The 17,814-nt window shown below is 33.8% G+C and overlaps 3 protein-coding genes across 3 annotated transcripts; 2 read left to right on the top strand and 1 right to left on the bottom strand.

Annotated features, from left to right (window-relative positions):
• LOC117703822 (olfactory receptor 5W2-like) lies at positions 1–3,474 on the top strand. Its single transcript, XM_034495662.2, has 2 exons — positions 1–136; positions 1,545–3,474. Exon 2 carries the CDS (start codon positions 1,563–1,565, stop codon positions 2,499–2,501), a length of 939 nt encoding a protein of 312 aa, XP_034351553.1. The 5' UTR covers positions 1–136; positions 1,545–1,562; the 3' UTR covers positions 2,502–3,474.
• A 4,487-nt stretch (positions 3,475–7,961) lies between these two features.
• Positions 7,962–13,123, top strand: LOC117703865 (olfactory receptor 5W2-like). Its single transcript, XM_076928262.1, has 2 exons — positions 7,962–8,065; positions 9,528–13,123. Exon 2 carries the CDS (start codon positions 9,542–9,544, stop codon positions 10,466–10,468), a length of 927 nt encoding a protein of 308 aa, XP_076784377.1. The 5' UTR covers positions 7,962–8,065; positions 9,528–9,541; the 3' UTR covers positions 10,469–13,123.
• Positions 13,124–16,830: 3,707 nt separating this feature from the next.
• LOC117703168 (olfactory receptor 5W2-like) lies at positions 16,831–17,511 on the bottom strand. Its single transcript, XM_034494659.1, has one exon. The coding sequence runs from the start codon at positions 17,509–17,511 to the stop codon at positions 16,831–16,833; it is 681 nt and encodes a 226-aa protein (XP_034350550.1).
• Between the last annotated feature and the right edge of the window lie 303 nt (positions 17,512–17,814).

Here is a 17,814-nt window from a genome sequence, read left to right as displayed (position 1 = left end):
TATCTGCTAGCATCTCTAGTCCTACCTCAGGTATAGACATGTTTGCTGGTTTTGGTACATACATCACAAGTTTGCTTATTATTCATTTACAACAAATTTTGACAACAAACATTTATGAAAGGAGATATGAAACAAGGTAAATGTCTGCTTTAAATACTAAGTATTTTAATGTTTAACAAAGTAACATGAGGACCAAATGTATTAAGATATACTTGGGAAAAATGGCAAATTTCATTTATTATTTTAAAAATAGACATGGAATTTTATGTATCTTAAATGTTATAAATACATTATATGAAATTATTATTTTTGATCAGTATACTGAGATACTTAAAACAATTTACCACAATTTAGAAATCTGTAATCTACATGATAAATTTTAAATTTTGTATGAATATATTTTATTAATAGTTCTTCTATTATATATATATATATTCTATGTTAATGTAACTATGAACATAAATGGTATCTCTCGACTTTCATTTATATATGTAGAGTTTTAGTTTATTAGATTTCAACAATGAAACAGTGAGACATGGACTTTAATTGAAAGAACTTCCCAGGAACTATTAACTTTTTAAAACACAGGTCAGTTGATTAAAGGATGCATGAAAGTCAAAAGGAAATAATGACAAAGTAAAGTAGTGAAACAACTTTTGGAGCTGTAGGAAGGCGCAATGCTCAGATACAAATCTGAATACTGAGACAATAAACAGGGACTGGTTTTCTCATCAGCTGTTTACATGATAAATAGGTGTGACGAGTATAAAATTTAGCTTGATGAGGACTCACCAAGTGGATCATCTGTTTCGTTTTTCTTCTTGCCACCTGTGCTAGCAGCATGATTACAGTAGAGTGTTTCTGACAGAATCCTGTTTCTGTGCTCAGGAATTATGCTCATACAGATCTTTCTGTCTACTTGTCTCCCAGCAATCTATCCTTTGATTTGAATGGATCTCAATTCCTAGACATCAAGTTAAAGTAGATGCAGAACTATTACTGGAATCAACTTGAAAGGGTTTCAGTAAATTATGTGTATGTTTTACCTACAAATATATGTGTCACACTGAGCAATGCTCCATAGGTTTAGAGAATGAACGGATAAGAATTGTTACTTTCAGTATCCATAATTAATTATACTTATTCATTATAGGTGACATAGCAATATTTTTAATAAATAAAAAATAACACTTTTATCTAAATAGATCAGTTTTCTCCATAAACTGATAGGGAAACATAGCCAGTGTATCTGAGAGTATCCACATCCTAACCTATGAAAAGAAGTGCTAAACTTCTCACAGTGCCATACTGTTTGCTTAGAAATCGTGAGGATAAATTCAGATGAATACATGCTACATATTCTAAAGAGAGCTATATAGATACTATAAATGCTCTAATTTTCCTACTAATTGACATTGACTCAGCTTACTTCAAGCACTTGTGATTTTATCGATTTTTGATTCTGTTAAACAGAAATATCAAGAGTCTGACTATGAACTCAGAAAAACTGTAACTGTCAACTTTTTTCTTTATTGTAATCCCAGGGTTTCCAGATCACAAAAATGACATTTGAGAATTTCACCATACTTACGAACTTTGTCTTCTTAGGACTTTCTGATAGACAGGATGTGCAACAGGGACTATTTGTTTTCTTCTTCCTCGTTTATAGTCTAACTGTAATTGCTAATCTAGGGATGGTCATATTGATAAAACTGGACAGCAGGCTTCACACACCTATGTATTATTTCTTGAGCAATCTGTCCTTCTGTGACATCTGCTACTCCTCCACAGTCTCTCCCAAGATGCTGGTTGATTTCTTGTCTAAGGAGAAAAGGATTGTTTACAATTTATGTGCTGTTCAAATGTATTTTTTCGGGGCCTTTGCAGATGTAGAATGTCTCATGCTAGCTGTCATGGCCTATGATCGTTATGTTGCCATCTGCAATCCACTGCTCTATACAATTGCAATGTCCAAGAAGGTCTGCATCCAGCTTGTGGCTGTTGCCTATGCAGTAGGCTTGGTGGATTCAGCAATCCACACATCTTGTACTTTCCGACTGTCCTTCTGCAGTTCAAATGTCATCAACCACTTTTTCTGTGACATTCCACCCTTGCTGGCCCTCTCCTGCTCAGATACATCTATCAATGAAATAGTGATGTTCACATTCATTGGCTGCGTGGTAGGATGCAGCATTATCACTGTTCTTCTCTCCTACTGCTATATCATTGCTACCATCTGCAGGATGAACTCTGCTGAGGGCAGACGCAAAGCATTTTCCACATGTGCCTCCCACCTCATGGCTGTGGCCATTTTTCATGGAACTCTGCTTTTCATGTATTTCCGACCAAGCTCAAGTTATTCCATGGACACAGACAAAATGGCCTCTGTTTTCTACACAGTTGTGATTCCTATGTTAAACCCACTGATCTACAGTTTGAGAAATAAGGATGTGAAGGGGGCTCTGAAGAAGGCAATCAAAATTAACTTGTGGCCTGTGTGAAATTCTGTGTCACATGATAAAATGAATAGAATTCTGTGAGACTGTGCTTATGTGTATTAATATAGATTCTCTGGGGCACAACTTTTGAAATATTTCCTTCTGAGAATTGCATGTAATGAGAGCAATTACTGTCCTTAATCTTCACGTTAAACTAATAACCAATAAACAAGCCATTATGTGAGTTTTGCAGAGAGAGTCCTTTAACAACTTTCTTCATTGATAATGAGATAAAATGGGGCTTAGCAAACTCTTCACACCTAACATTCCCCAAATTTTCCTCTAGTTTTAATAAATGAGTCCAATAAATAAAGTTGAAGTATTCAGTCAATGTTTGAGAATAAAAATAGGCTTTGCTGTTGTTCTTGTTTTAGCAATCTTCTTGTGTATTAGTATCACCAAATTTATATCCATAGCATTGCAGTCAATAATTAGTAACTAAAGAGTATATGCAAGCAAACAAAAGACACCTGCATTAGACTCTAACCCTGTCTTACTATTATTGTTCTGTCATTTAGTTTATTTTTACTTGTCTTATATCTCTGGTAAAAGAGTTCCTATTAAAAGAAAACAATTGAATAAATAAATCTATATACCATACAAAAGTAATATATCTTGGATAGAGAGAAATGTTAACAAAACTTTCTTTTCATTTCCTTATAGTATATTTTACCTTGAATTAAATATTTCTCTTGTATTCATACTAGCAATGGCATACAGGGCAGGGTAACTTGATATCAGTTGTATCACTTCTATTGGTAAATTCCTCATGATCAGCAGCTCCAGGTTTAATTGCATCTAAACTTTTAACTGTCATCTCTGGACTTAGCTTTTTTCACTCATACTAAAAATTTACTATTAGCAAATATTTTGATCACTGACATGTTGGTTTAAAATAATCTGTAAGTCCAGTTCCTTGGGTCTGATGTCCTTTTCTGAGCTCCATGAGCACGAGACATGTAAGCATTTCACAGAGAAATATGCAACAAAAAACTTACAGAAATAAAATGGATTTATCTTTAAAAGAAATAAAAATTACATTTGTCTTTCAGATACAATTTTATTATTTCCTTTAAAGTTGCTGATTTATTATCCTTACAGATTGTTGAAAACAGTGGTTTTCTAGTATTTTTAAATTAAATTAATTCTTTGATAACTTATACAGGTCTACAATATATTCAGTTCTCTTTGTCCTATACTATTTAAATTGTTTTATCTCTGTCAACTCTTTTCCCATCTACTCACCTGTCTTTTCCAGACTTATATTTGCTATCTTTGCTCCATTTGGTTTCATCAGGTTCCTCTGTGTAACAACAGGGTTGAGTCTATCTCTGGAGCTGATGGGTCAGCAGTAGGTACATAACTGAAGGAAGTGATTCCACTATCCATTAGTCTACTCAGAAGGAACAGTTCTGCCTTGGGAGGTCAGTCTCCATGAATCCTTATGATCCTTGCCTATCTGATCAGTGTCCTTGCCTCTTCAGGCTGAGTGCAAACATTTCTAGCTATTTTGAATGGTCATTGTGGTGACTATGCATTCTCCAGGTGGTGGCAATTCATCTACACACAAACTTCTCTCTTTATCTCAGTTCATACAATCTTTTCACTCTCCCTTGCACAATATTTCCTAAGCCTTGTGCAGATGGTACAAAAGTCATATTTATGGCTGGTTTTTAATATTCATTTAAAGAAAAGAAAAAAAAGGGAGAGCCTGAAATAAGAGAAATATCTTAAAATTTGTATAGCTAAATTTTATTAACAGAATTTATGCATATAAATTTGTGTATATCTAGCTAAAGTTATAAAAGGAGACAAAGAGGTTTAAAAAAAATACTACAATAAGATCAGCAGAACTAACTCTGTGTAATCATAGTGAGCTAAGTGTCAAAGAAGAACCTGTTAGTGCTATAAGACAGGACAGTATTGATTATAGCCCACTAACTTAGCATCCTTTTCTGGCTGCACCTTCTGTCTTCCACAGAGCTTGTTCAGCTAACCAGTTGATATCTGGCTGCATAGACTAGCTTAAGGAAAGCTTGTGGATCTCTGCCTGAGCAGCTGAGATATTACTAATATACCTTGACTCTATCTTTACTCTGTGTTAGAGCTGAGAATAGCCTGCATTTTGGCTCTCCCTGCAACAATGTTACTCATTACACTGAACTGTATCTAGAAACTACCTTTTTTGATTCATTCTCAGCTCTTGTACTCCCAATGAGAAAATGTAGACAATTACTACCACTGCATCCCATTTATTGTTATCTTCTGTAGCTTTATCCTAACAATGGAGGCTTCCCTGGCACATTTAGTAATAATAAGCAATGATAACTACATAATTTATTTAAGAGGAATCTATGCACTTTAGAAAATATTTTCTACTGAATATACATTATATAATAGTTGTTTCTCTTCAATCTCACGATCTATTTAAATATTTATTTTATAGTATAGTAATAAAGTTAATGCATGTGGATTAATTATCTATAAATAAGTAATTTAAATGCAATAAAAGTCACTGTGACCCAAATTTCCAAGTCGTCAAATAATTCAAAGGAATTATTTTACTTTTAATTATGTTGGAGGGAGACAACAATAGTGCCCTTGATTCCAAAAGATAGTGTTGGCTCTCCTAGAGCGATAGCTAAATTGGAGAGTGAAAGACCTGATGTGTGTGCTACAAACTGAACTTGTAAGAACATTGTGCATTCTTATGCACTGAGCCATCTTGCTTGCAAACTAGAATATATTTTTAGGTGTTATAATCCTCTTTTAAGTTTATCTAAGGTTTCACTATTTGACTTTATTATTAATGGGGTTTTATAGTACACAACTTACATTTTCTCAGTGTCATACTGTAGAATTAATACTGTGAAATGAGAATTCTATTAACACTAAATTACAGATCCAACAAATTCTCAATCAAAGCTCTTCCTCATTCTTCACAGAAAAGGAAAACATCTTAAAATTGATACAGAATTATAAAAGGCCATGCTGAGATATCACCAGTCCACATTTCATTATATTTAACAGAGCTGAAATAAAAACAATATCGTACTTGCAAAAAATACAAATGTAGACCAATGCAATAATATAAAATACTTAAGCATGAGTACTCATAATTATTAGCATCTAATAATAGGACATGGATGCCAAAAGCTACACTGGAGAAAAGACAGTATCTTTATCAAATGGTACTGGAAAACTGGGTGCCCAACTGCAGAAGTATGATTTAGACCTGTATCTGTGACTATGTATCCAAATTAATTCCAGCTACAGATTTCCATTCACTCCCCTGGCCCTCTGGCCTTCTATCCTGTCTCTCCCGACATCTGGTGGGAGTCAGTGTGGGGAAAATTTTAGGAAGTCCCAGAAACCTGGGATGGGATAGGCTCCCAAAAGTCAGTGCAGGTTATCTTAGCTAAGATGCCTAACGGTGGCGACATGGAACCTCAAGAGGGCACTGCCTTTAGCCAGGCAGAAACTCAGTGGAGAGACAAAGACACCAATCTACCCACAAAACTTTTGATCCAAAATTTGTCCTGACTAAAAAAATGCGGGGACACAGATAGAACAGAGACAAAAGTAATGGACACCAAACCTGGCCCAACTTGAGAACAATCCCATGGGCAAGCACCAATCCCTGTCACTATTAGTGATGTTCTGTTATCCATGCAGACAAGACCCTAGGATAACTGTCTTCTAAGAGGATTTACCAAGCAGCTGACTGAAAAAGATGTAGATACCCACACCCAAATATTGGACGGAGGTCGGGGTCTCTTCAAGAAGAGTAGGGGAAAAGATTGAAGGCCCTAAAGAGGATAGGAACCCCACAAAAAGACCAACAGACTCAACTTCTCTGGATCCCAGGGAGATCTGAGACTGAGTCACCAACCACAGAACATACAGGGGCTGGACCAAGGCTCCTGGCACATATGTAGCAGACATGAAGCTCAGTCTTTATGAGGCTCTTCTAACAACTGAAGTAGAGGATCTCCATAAAGCTATAGCCTTACTATGGTATAAGTTCCACAACAGAGTTACCTTGTCTGGATTCCATGAGAGAGGATGTGCCTAATCCTGTCGAGAGTTTATGACCCAGGGTAGGAAGATAAATGGAGAGTCACCCTCTCATAAGAAAATGGAAGGGTATGAGAGAGGAACTCAGTGAGGTGAGGACTAGGGAAGGGGCAGCATTTGGGATGTAAATAGATAAATAAATAAATAAATTAGTTAATTAATTAATTAAAAATAAATAAATAACAGATAGCATATTTCTTTTCTAATTGGTTAGTTATATAGAAATTAACAGAATTTCTGTCTCCAAATAGGCATTGATATCTTCTCTTAAATTCCATTTTTATAAGTTTTATTTTTTGTAGTTGAAATGTTGATATTTAGAAAATAATTGCAAATAGATCAATGAAAAACATAGTCCATGTCTTGCAAGATATAGAAACAGAAAGCATATTTTGAAGAAAACAGTGTTTATATAGAAATTGGGGCAAAATTGAAATTCAAATTGAAAGCCACGAAATACAAAATCTTTGGCTAAGAAAACATTCGTCCAAGTATAAAGGAAACTTACAAAAACATACAAAATTTCATCAACTGTATACATGACAATTGATTATTATCAGGAATATATAAGAAACCAAAACAAAAAATGTCAAGAAGCAATTAAAAATGGACTGAGTTTTAACTAAGAACTCTCGAGGCCAGCCTGGTCTACAGAGTGAGTTCCAGGACAGCCACAGCTACACAGAGAGACCCTGTCTCGAAAAAGAAAAAAAACAAACAAACAAAAAAAAACAAACAAACAAACAAAAAAAACCCAACTCTCAAAAACATAAAAGCAACTAAGAAATAACTAATAAAAGCTTCCAGGGATTGGAAGAAGAAAATATGTTGCAGGGACCACAATTGAGTGCGTTCAAAAAATGTAAAGAATATACAGTATATGAATATTCTAAAAACCAAGCAATTTTCTCACTGTCCAGTGTCAATTATGTAGTCTATGGACTATATACCAATGAAATATTCAAAAGTTACATGCAATGAGGCAGTGAAGCATTCCAAAAGTGGAAAAAGGAACTGAACACAAGTGTCTTGGAAATGACTGCATCCATTTCATGATTTAATTTCTTAAGTTTCTGGTTCAGTTAAATTATAATAACACAAATTATATTATACTACATAAAATATGTACATATTTAACTTACAATATAAAATTAACTTGAAATTTTCACTCTGACATATAAAGTTGATAACAGTAGTAAGAAGTGATAGTTATCGCTTTAATGAGAAGCTTCATGTACTCACAGGGGAATCAAAGACCATGAGTAAAATTAACCAACGTTTTCATAGCAGAACAGCCTAATGGGAAGAGGCTGCAGAGACATGAGTCCCAAGTGTAACATGAAATAATGTAATGTTGTCTTATAATCTTTTACCAAAGACCAGCTCACTTCAGATAAGCTCCTGAAATCCAAATCCAATAACATTACAAATTGCCCTTTCAGAAAAGAAATAAGCAGTTGTTAAATTAATCATCTATATAGCCTTTTTGGGTAAGTATATTTAAAATGTATTAAAATACTATTCTAAATAAATAACAATAATTTTCTGACTGCACTTATTTATATTTATGAATATTTTAATTGCATCTCTTTATTAGAAAATACTCATTATTAACTTCAATCTGTGTATAGATACATGTGGAGCTTCAAAGACTATTTTTATCTTTATTCTGATTACCTTTTAATAAAACTTTATTAAAATAAAATTATGAAAATATATTTAAATAATAACTTGTAAATTTAAAATGTGACCGATCCATATATAAATAGTTAGGCAAATTCTCCCATAAAGATTTAACTCTATATTTTATTATTTATATTACCTAAGTCCATAGTTATCAGGTATGCAAATACTTGGGAAATCATAAAAATTTAAAGAACTGCACATATGCATGAGGCCAGTATATTTTGATAGTCTTTATTTGTTCTCATTTTTAAGAGATTTATTTATTTTATATATGTAAATACACTGTCATTGTCTTCTGACACAGGAGAAGAGGGCATCAGATCCTACTACAGATGGTAGTAAGCCACCATGTGGTTGCTGGGAATTGAACTCAGGACCTCTGGAAGAGCAGTCAGTGCTCTTAACCACTGAGCCATCTCTCCAGCCCCTCATGTTGTTTTTATGTTTTGGATATTAAATACACAAGATCAGAAGCTGTGCATATGCACATGTGATTTCATGTTTTTTTATACTACTTTTCAGTCTTTTCCTTTGATTTATTAAGAGATTTACATTTTGGTTCTAAAGCTTCCCAACAAATATTCAACCAGTATGGTGGTCAAATCTTCACATATATTCAGAAGAAAAAGTAATCAGAATTTGTTACCCACTATAAACTAAAAGACATTTTGGTCACAATTGATAGAAAGTAGTCATACTTGTTTGGATTAGGAATATGGTCATAATATTTAAAATGAACATTACTCATTAATCATTGATGTTTTGGAAATCACTTATAAAATAAATTATGAATAATTTATATTTATGTATAAATTATTATGAATATTAAATACAATTGATTTGAAACTTCAATACCTTGCTCCTCAGTCAATTTATATTATTTTATAGGTTTATCTCATGATAATATAATAAGAATATAATTTATGTTAAGGAAGGTTAATTCAGGAAAACTGAAATGTAGTGGGTAGAATTTGTCAAGAACACCTTCTACATTTCAGAGCATATTAATTAATTTGTGAGATAAATTATTAAACTTAACCAACATCATAATAAATGTGTTGTCTTTAATTATTTTATTTAATATTATCATTTAAATATTATTAAATTTCATAATACATATTATTTAAATACATAAAATTAAATACCAAATTATATAACTTGAAGATTAAAGCCTCAGATGTATTTCTGAAGATAAAGATAAACTCAGGGATAAAATAATATTTTGCATGATGAAAGTATTGTGAACATATACCTTTTAATTCTAAGGTTTATTCAAGAAAATGGACAAGAAAAATTGCTCCTCTGTGAGTGAATTCATCTTTGTGGGAATTACCAATAACCCTGACATGAAAGTGGCCTTATTCACCACACTTCTATTTATTTATCTCATTAATCTTCTGGCCAATCTTGGGATGATCATCTTAATTAGAGTAGACACTCAGCTGCACACACCCATGTACTTTTTCCTCAGCCACCTCTCTTTCTGTGACCTCTGCTATTCCACAGCAATTGGACCCAAAATGTTGGTGGATGTTTTAGTTGAGAAGAAATCAATTCCTATTTTTGGTTGTGCTCTGCAGTTTTTTACATTCTGTGTCTTTGCAGATTCTGAGTGTCTACTGCTGGCAGTGATGGCCTATGATAGGTACCAGGCCATCAGTAACCCCTTGCTCTACACAGTGAACATGTCCAGCAGGCTGTGCTCCCTCCTCATGGCTGGGGTTTACCTGCTGGGAACAGCAGATGCTTTGATACATACAACCCTGACCTTCACTTTGTGTTTCTGTGGGTCCAATGAGATCAATCACTTTTTTTGTGATGTTCCTCCTCTTCTATTAATATCTTGCTCAAATACAGAGGCCAATGAGTTAGCTATATTCACAATTTTTGGGTTTATTGAGCTGAGCACCATTTCTGGAGTCCTTGTCTCTTATTGCTACATCATATCATCAGTCTTGAAGATGTGCTCTGCTGAGGGGAGGTTTAAAGCTTTCTCCACCTGTGCTTCCCACCTGACTGCAGTGGCAGTGTTCCAGGGGACTATGCTCTTTATGTATTTCCGTCCAAGTTCTTCCTACTCTCTAGATCAAGACAAAATGACTTCACTCTTCTACACCCTGGTGATTCCAATGTTGAACCCTCTGATTTACAGCCTGAGGAACAAAGATGTGAAAAGGGCTCTGGAAAAATTGAAGAATAATTGGTGATTGACAACATTTTCTAATGTACATCATTGTTTTTAATTCAGTCTGCATTATACATATGAGAAACATTGCATAATAGTTTACAAAAAATAGATTACTAGTTATAGCATCATTTTTGAAGCAAGCACTGTTGATATTTATGGGTTTATATCATTTCATCAAAGATACTATCTTCTGTCTTTTAAGAAAATTTCCTAACAATTTCAATTGTGCTCACATTGCACGTTTCAATCCTTCCTCTAAATGTCAATTTAAATATGATATGGTTGATAGGTATTCATTGTAATTTACAAAAGAAGATATTTTTCAAGTAAACTATTTAGTAAACTAAATAGTTTACTCAGTGTTGAGTATTATTTATAGGGGAAATATGGACATACTGTATACTATTATAATTTACCTACAGTTTGTTACCACTCTAAAGACTGTGGGACCTGTGAGAATGGTGTCAATAAATGAAGAAGAATAACATCTCATGCAATAGACAACTTTGTTCAGAGAATCAGATAATTTATTCTCTGAGGGTTAATAAAAATAGCACGAGTAACGTTTCCAAGAATTTAAGCTGTAAACAATCACAAGTTATGCGAGACAAAACTGTGCTGTTTTGTAAAGACATAAAGGTTAGTTTAAACAATCGAATGATTGCAGCAAACAGTAATAACTAATCTGGAGTAAAAAGATTTCTATCTGTCACAACTAAGAAGAATAAAAAAAATCACATTCCAGTAATAATCCTGTGTTATGATGAGACTGAGCTCATAAGAGTCTTGTCTTGTTTTCATGTAGTCTTCTCACAAGTACTCAGAATTGTCCTCATGCACTCTCTTTCTGGAGAATGTTCCACAAGATTTCATGGCATTCTTGATCTTCAAACTTGTTAACTCAATTCCAGAGCAGTTCATCTAGTGTGATTTTCAGATAACATCTTCAAGGAAGCTAGATTCTCAGCTTCTATACACAGAGATTTTCATAAGAGAGGGATTTTCATAAGAGAGAAAAAGATGTCTATGTAGTGATTCTTACAATCAGACTTCTCAATATATAGTGACACATTTGTATGATGAACCATGTTGGCTAACACGAGTACCATATTTTGTCACTATGTAACTGGGTGCTAGAACAGTCAATTCTATAATTTCCCATATTTGCTTATAATTATTTTTGTCTTCTACACTCAACCCTAGTTAAATAATTCTCAATTGCTTCTTTAAACTTTAATTAATTTGCATCTATTTCTTAAGTTGCTATATGCAATGAGAGAATATATATATATATATATATATATATTCTCAAACACTGAATCTTCCTAATTATGAAAACTTCAGAATAATATGTGGAAAACAACATAAGACATCAAAAAATAACAAAACAAAATTCTATGTGATATGAAATTTAGCAATGGCATTAAGCATTGTTAAGATAATCCTACCTTAATGTGGCATATTCTGCATACATAATTAGCTACCTTAGCATTTGAAAAGACTATAAAGTATGATTGTGCACACAAATCTAAAATAATTATTATTATTTCTAATTATTATTTCTAATTATTATTTCTAATTATTATTAATTCTAAATAATTAAATTACTGAGAAATAAATATCTTATATGTGATTATGTCCTTTGTATGTTTTTTCCTATATTATTGATAAATATTTCTCATAGTTGAAATTTGAAAACTCTTTGTAGAATGATAGAATAGAGACCTAAGTTTGAAAGCCGAGAAAAGACTCTTTTCATTGCCAAGCACAATTACATGTACTAAATTTTCTTGTGAACATTCAGTTTTACCATTCCAGTATGAAATGATCCTGAATTAACTGAAGACCTAGTGATCATCTGCTTTTTTTTTTTTTTAAATACAGCATACTATGACATCACAGAAATTTCTTACAAGGATTTTACATTTAGATGAATCAGGTTGGTACCATAACTTATCTTTTGGAATTGTGAACTATGGCAAGAGCTGTGGTGTTTTTACTCAAATGTTTAAATACTAACAAAATAATGAGTGTGAATTTCTAGTTGTTTACTTTGAGTACTTTGTTTGCTTTATCTTTTTATGCTTGCTTCTTTATTTTCTAAGGATAAAGATTTCGGTGACTGTGGTAGCGGGGAGACTTTGGGAAGATGGGGAGAGGAGAAAATTCTGAGTAGAATATGTATGAAACATTTTTCAATAAAATATGATAAAACTACTGTTAATATATTGCATAGCCTTTGGGAAATGAAAAACGCCATAAAGACAGAGCCTTCAGAGATTGTATTACAGACCTTATCACATAAAACCTAATAACTCCCTTTTTCCTTCTGCCACTAAAGTGAAGTGAAGGTCCAGGCTCTCTATGAACAAGAATGAGTGCTGTAAGCACTCACCACACCTAACCTGGATTTGGGACTGCTTTACCGCAGAGTTGTGAGATTTACCAGTATGTGGCATTTTATAACAACTAAAAAAGATAAGAAAAATGGCATGCCTGCAAATATGCTTCAGTTGTGTTAAAAACCATGTAAAATATAGTAAAATGTAGTGACTAATAAGTTATAAAATTGGTCAATGATTAACTTTTATCTTTCTCAAGGGATATTTGAGACATTTTATTACATTTAAACTGTGATTTAAACGACACATGAATCCTATTTTATTATGTACAAAATCTGATCAAAAGAAAGGAAAATTAAAACTCATCGATGTCTTAAAATACTGTGAACTGATTCATTATTTTTTTTTATGATGGGTGATCATTGAAGTTGAAAATTTGCTCCTTTGATGTATTTAAAGTAATTTATTACTCAAACTGAAGCTTAAACAGATTACTTTTTAGTCTAAAGTTTGTACAAAACTGTGGACCACAACCTCAGAGGCTTTGTTGTAGTGAATGAGGCATCTAGTTAAATGTTCATAGATTCTTTCCATTTTCAGTCTTTCTGAATCACACCCTTCTTTTTAAATGTCACTCAATTATCGTAGGTAGATACTATTGAATTAGACTTATCAATCTGATAGTCAACATGATAGTCCTCATGTTTGGCATAATACAATTAGATTAGTCATTAAACAAAGTGCACATAAAACTAAGATATGGAAAACTACCTAAAAATGAGTTGGGGGAAAGATTTTTCTTCATCTGCCAACGCCATATCCAAAGGCCTGGGGAGAGTCATGGAGCCAGCACAGCTGCTTGACACAATTTGGTCACAGTTGAGCAGATAGCTATAACTGCTGTCCTTCTATCTCTAACTTTTTTTTTGTCTCCTCATGTTCCACTCATGGAGACTGGCTGCATTATGATTCATTTTATGTCTTTTCCTGAGAAAAGTCATGTCTGAGATTTTTAGGAATATCCTAAAATTAACTTTATCTGGCTACTCTTTGGAAGTCTTCCTTATGTCCTGGAGATCATTAAGCACAGATAAACGCATAGCTGGATGAAGCCATTACATGAAGGCCTCATTATCCCAGAGAAACTTAATAAAGTATCTTCCCCTGAGCAAACTCAAACAGCGTAAATAGTATATGGTAAACAGAGAAAATTTATAAACTCTAACTGGCCAAGAGAATGTGTTACAGAATCAGTGCCTCTTTTTATTATAGGGTTATAACTCTCTGAATATATAGTTTAAAAATAGGGGTACAACCTGGAAGAATGGAACTCAGTAAGTAAAATAGACAGACTAAAATAAATCTATACTACTTGATAGCATAGATGATAAAACATATATTAGAAGAAGTTAGGTATTAGTATTTACTATTCATAAAAATGTGGTTAAAATATTTTGTGTGTCTGAAGTCCTTTCAAAGAGCAAACACTGCTAGTCTAAACTGTAGGCTGTCATATAATAAGTATATTTGCTTTGGAGGAGACATTCTTTAGATTCTTTAAATTGGAGGTGTAAGGCTAATAATAAGAATAAAATCTGGTGCTAGAGTCGTGGCTCAGCTGATAAGAGTGATGACTACTCTTCTAGAGGTCCTGAGTTCAGTTCCCAACAACCACATGGTGGTTCACAACTATCCATAATGAGATTTGATGCCCTCTTCTGGTGTGTCTGAAATGAGCAGCAATGTAATCACATATATAAAATAAATAAATCTTAATACATACATATATACACACACACACATTGATCTTTCTGAAATATATTAGGCAAGATGATCTTGCTAATACAACCCTTAAATAAGTACATCTTCATTATTTCTACTTTGCTTTATTAGTATCCCTAAGCTAGGTAGAACCTTATCAATGATTCCATTCAATTTTGCATATTTATGTCCTCATTGCCACCCAAATAACATCAATAGAGTATAAAAACATATTAAAGAACATCACTAAAGAAATAATTTATAAATCATTATTACTTTTCCTCTTTTAGTCTGACATAGTTGAATTTTAAAAGAATCTTTAAGAAGTACAGGAATTAATAATGCATCTACACTTGACGTTTTACTGCTGCAATTAACACAAGTGTGAATTATAAAGTTTGCTTATATATTTGCACATATATAGACAAATGTTTGTATTTTTGCATGGACATAATTATTACTTTAGTGTGTAGATGATATTTGATATTTTTCTTTCCACATTTCATGTCAAATACACAACACAGTTTTTTATAATATGAAAGGAACAATTGGTCCTTCAGCAAGGGATAGACACAATATCATGTTGAAAAAGATAACTTACACAATTAAGTCATAAATAACAAAGATAAGTTGCAAGATAATTGTTTATGGGTTACCAAACAGAACATTTAACCCAGATGATGAAGTGTGCAGGGAAAGGATAAGAAGCTACAGAGAAACCTGATATCAATTGCAGTCCATGTGACCATGTATTTTGTGAAGGCTATTTTCTTTGCTCTTAAGCCATTTTTAACATCTGTAACTAGGAAAATAAAATGGATAAATACTGTGTAAGTGTTTTGTAATTTCCAGATACTTTGCCTGGAATTGTTCCTTTCTTCTACTTAAGCATCTGCCCTCACTTGCCTGGCCAAGGTCGTCTGATGTGAAGGAGAAGAATGAAAGCAGAACCATTGGAGGATTCACAGAAAAACATAAGATATGGCAATTTTATTGGGAGCAATCAAGCATGTTTTATATTTTTATCACAAACAATATAATGTAAATTGAAAAGATGAATGCAGGTGTAGTTGCCAGGATACAGTGATGTTTGCAAGCTATACAGGATACTCAGATTAATATGTAATACCAATTGTCCTGTCAAGCTTCTATGCTTCCTTGACTTCCAAGGTATTATACAGAGAAAAACAAAGCAGCCTGAATGTTCCACTGCCTGGGGAAGTGTGTAAGACGCTCAGGTAGTGGAAGGCACATTGTTCCTTATAAGCCATGGCCTCTAACCTGAAAAATCTATTCCTCCCAAGGTAGCTAGACCAAGACAAATCCATGGTTCCTTGGAGGTGAGTATGTCTTTAGATAAGCAACAGGGTATATTAGTCAAGTTTGCTGGTCTCTTGCAAACATCACATATTTATTAACTCTAGAAATATTCTGAACAGACTTTATTCTATGACATTTTGAAGCATATTGAGAGCTATTAGTTAGCTCCTGTAGTGTTTATCCATGACTTACATTAGATGATTACCCTTATGATCATAGACAAAAGATGATTCACCATAAATAAAAAACACAAAATACCAAAAAGCAACTAGTATAACATAATGATCATGGTTTCTAATCTAGAGAGTAACTATATATCCTAGACTCACTTTGAGTTAAAATCCTCTTGCAACATACTAGGCTTACTGGTATGTGTTGATAAGTTATGAGACTTTAAAACACAAAGTGTAAAAATGAAAAGAGTAAAAAAAAGTTTATATACATATCACATCTAGTTTAATCGATTAAATAGATAAATGGATGTATAAGAATGAGGCAGAGGAAGCTGGAGAGATGGCTCAGCGATTAAGAGCACAGGCTGTTCTTCCAAAGGTTCTGAGTTCAATTCCCAGAAACCACATGGTGGCTCATAACCATCTTTAATGAGATCTGGTGCACTCTTCTGGTCTTCAGGCATATATTCATGAGACTGCTGTATACAAAATAAATAAATAAATCTTGGTTTTTTTTGTTTGTTTGTTTGTTTTTTTGTTTTTTTCTTGAGGCAGGGTTTCTCTGTGTAGTCCTGGCTGTCCTGGAACTCACTCTGTAGACCAGGCTGGCCTCGAACTCAGAAATCCGTCTGCCTCTGCCTCTCAAGTGCTGGGATTAAAGGTGCGCACCACCACTGCCCCACAATAAATCTTAAACAAAAAAGAATGAGGCAGAGATTCATAATTTCAAAGCAAGGTAGGAAAGCAGTGAATAGTAAAACATTCATGTGAATCTCAATAAATATTTAAAACCATCTTTTTCTTTTAATTTTCTCCAAGGCCTCTTTCACATCCTTGTTTCTTAAACTGTAAATTAGTGGGTTCAGCAAAGGAATCACAAGGGTATAAAATAGAGATGTCATTTTGTCTTGATCAAGGGAATAAGAAGAACTTGGTCGAAAATATGTGAAGAGTAGAATTTCTTGAAAAATAGCAACTGCAGTCAAGTGAGAGGTGCAGGTGGAGAAAGCCTTGAACCTCCCCTCAGTTGAACGGATTTTTAAGACTGATGAGATGATGTAACAGTAAGAAACAAGGACTCCTGAGATGGTGCTCAGTTCAAGAAAACCATAAATAGTAAATAATGCTAACTCATTTACTTCAGTATCTGAGCAGGAGAGAAGATAAAGTGGAGGTAGATCACAGAAGAAGTGGTTGATCTCATTAGACCCACAGAAACATAAGCGGAATGCCAAAGTTGTATGTATCAAAGCGTCTGATGTTCCCACCAGGTAAACTCCAGCCATGAGCATAGAACATACCCTGCTGGACATGTTTGCTGTGTAGAGCAAGGGGTTGCTAATGGCCTGGTACCTATCAAAGGCCATGACTGCCAGCAGCACACACTCAGAATCAGCAAAGGTACAGAAAATGAAGAGCTGAAGAATACAAAAATACTCAGGGGAGCAAATATAGAAACAAAACATGGGACAAAAACTGAAGGAGGGGCCAACAGGAGACCATTCCACCTGGATATTCATCCCATGTACAGTCACCTAAGCTAGACACTGATGTGGATGGCTGGAAGTGCATGCTGTCAAGAATATGATACAGCTGTCTACTTAGAGGTCTGCCAAAGACTAACACATTCAGAGGATGATGCTCACAGCTAACCACTCATGATCAAGGGTTTCCCAATGGAGAACTTAGAGGAAGACTGAAAGAGCAGAAAGTGTTTTTGACCCCAGGAAGAAAGCAACCAAATAACCAGAGCCCCCCAGGGTCTAAAC

The sequence above is a fragment of the Arvicanthis niloticus genome, chromosome 2 (genome assembly GCF_011762505.2).
Source record: "Arvicanthis niloticus isolate mArvNil1 chromosome 2, mArvNil1.pat.X, whole genome shotgun sequence".
Taxonomy (NCBI): Eukaryota; Metazoa; Chordata; class Mammalia; order Rodentia; family Muridae; genus Arvicanthis; species Arvicanthis niloticus.
This window is presented reverse-complemented; position numbering and strand designations above follow the sequence as displayed.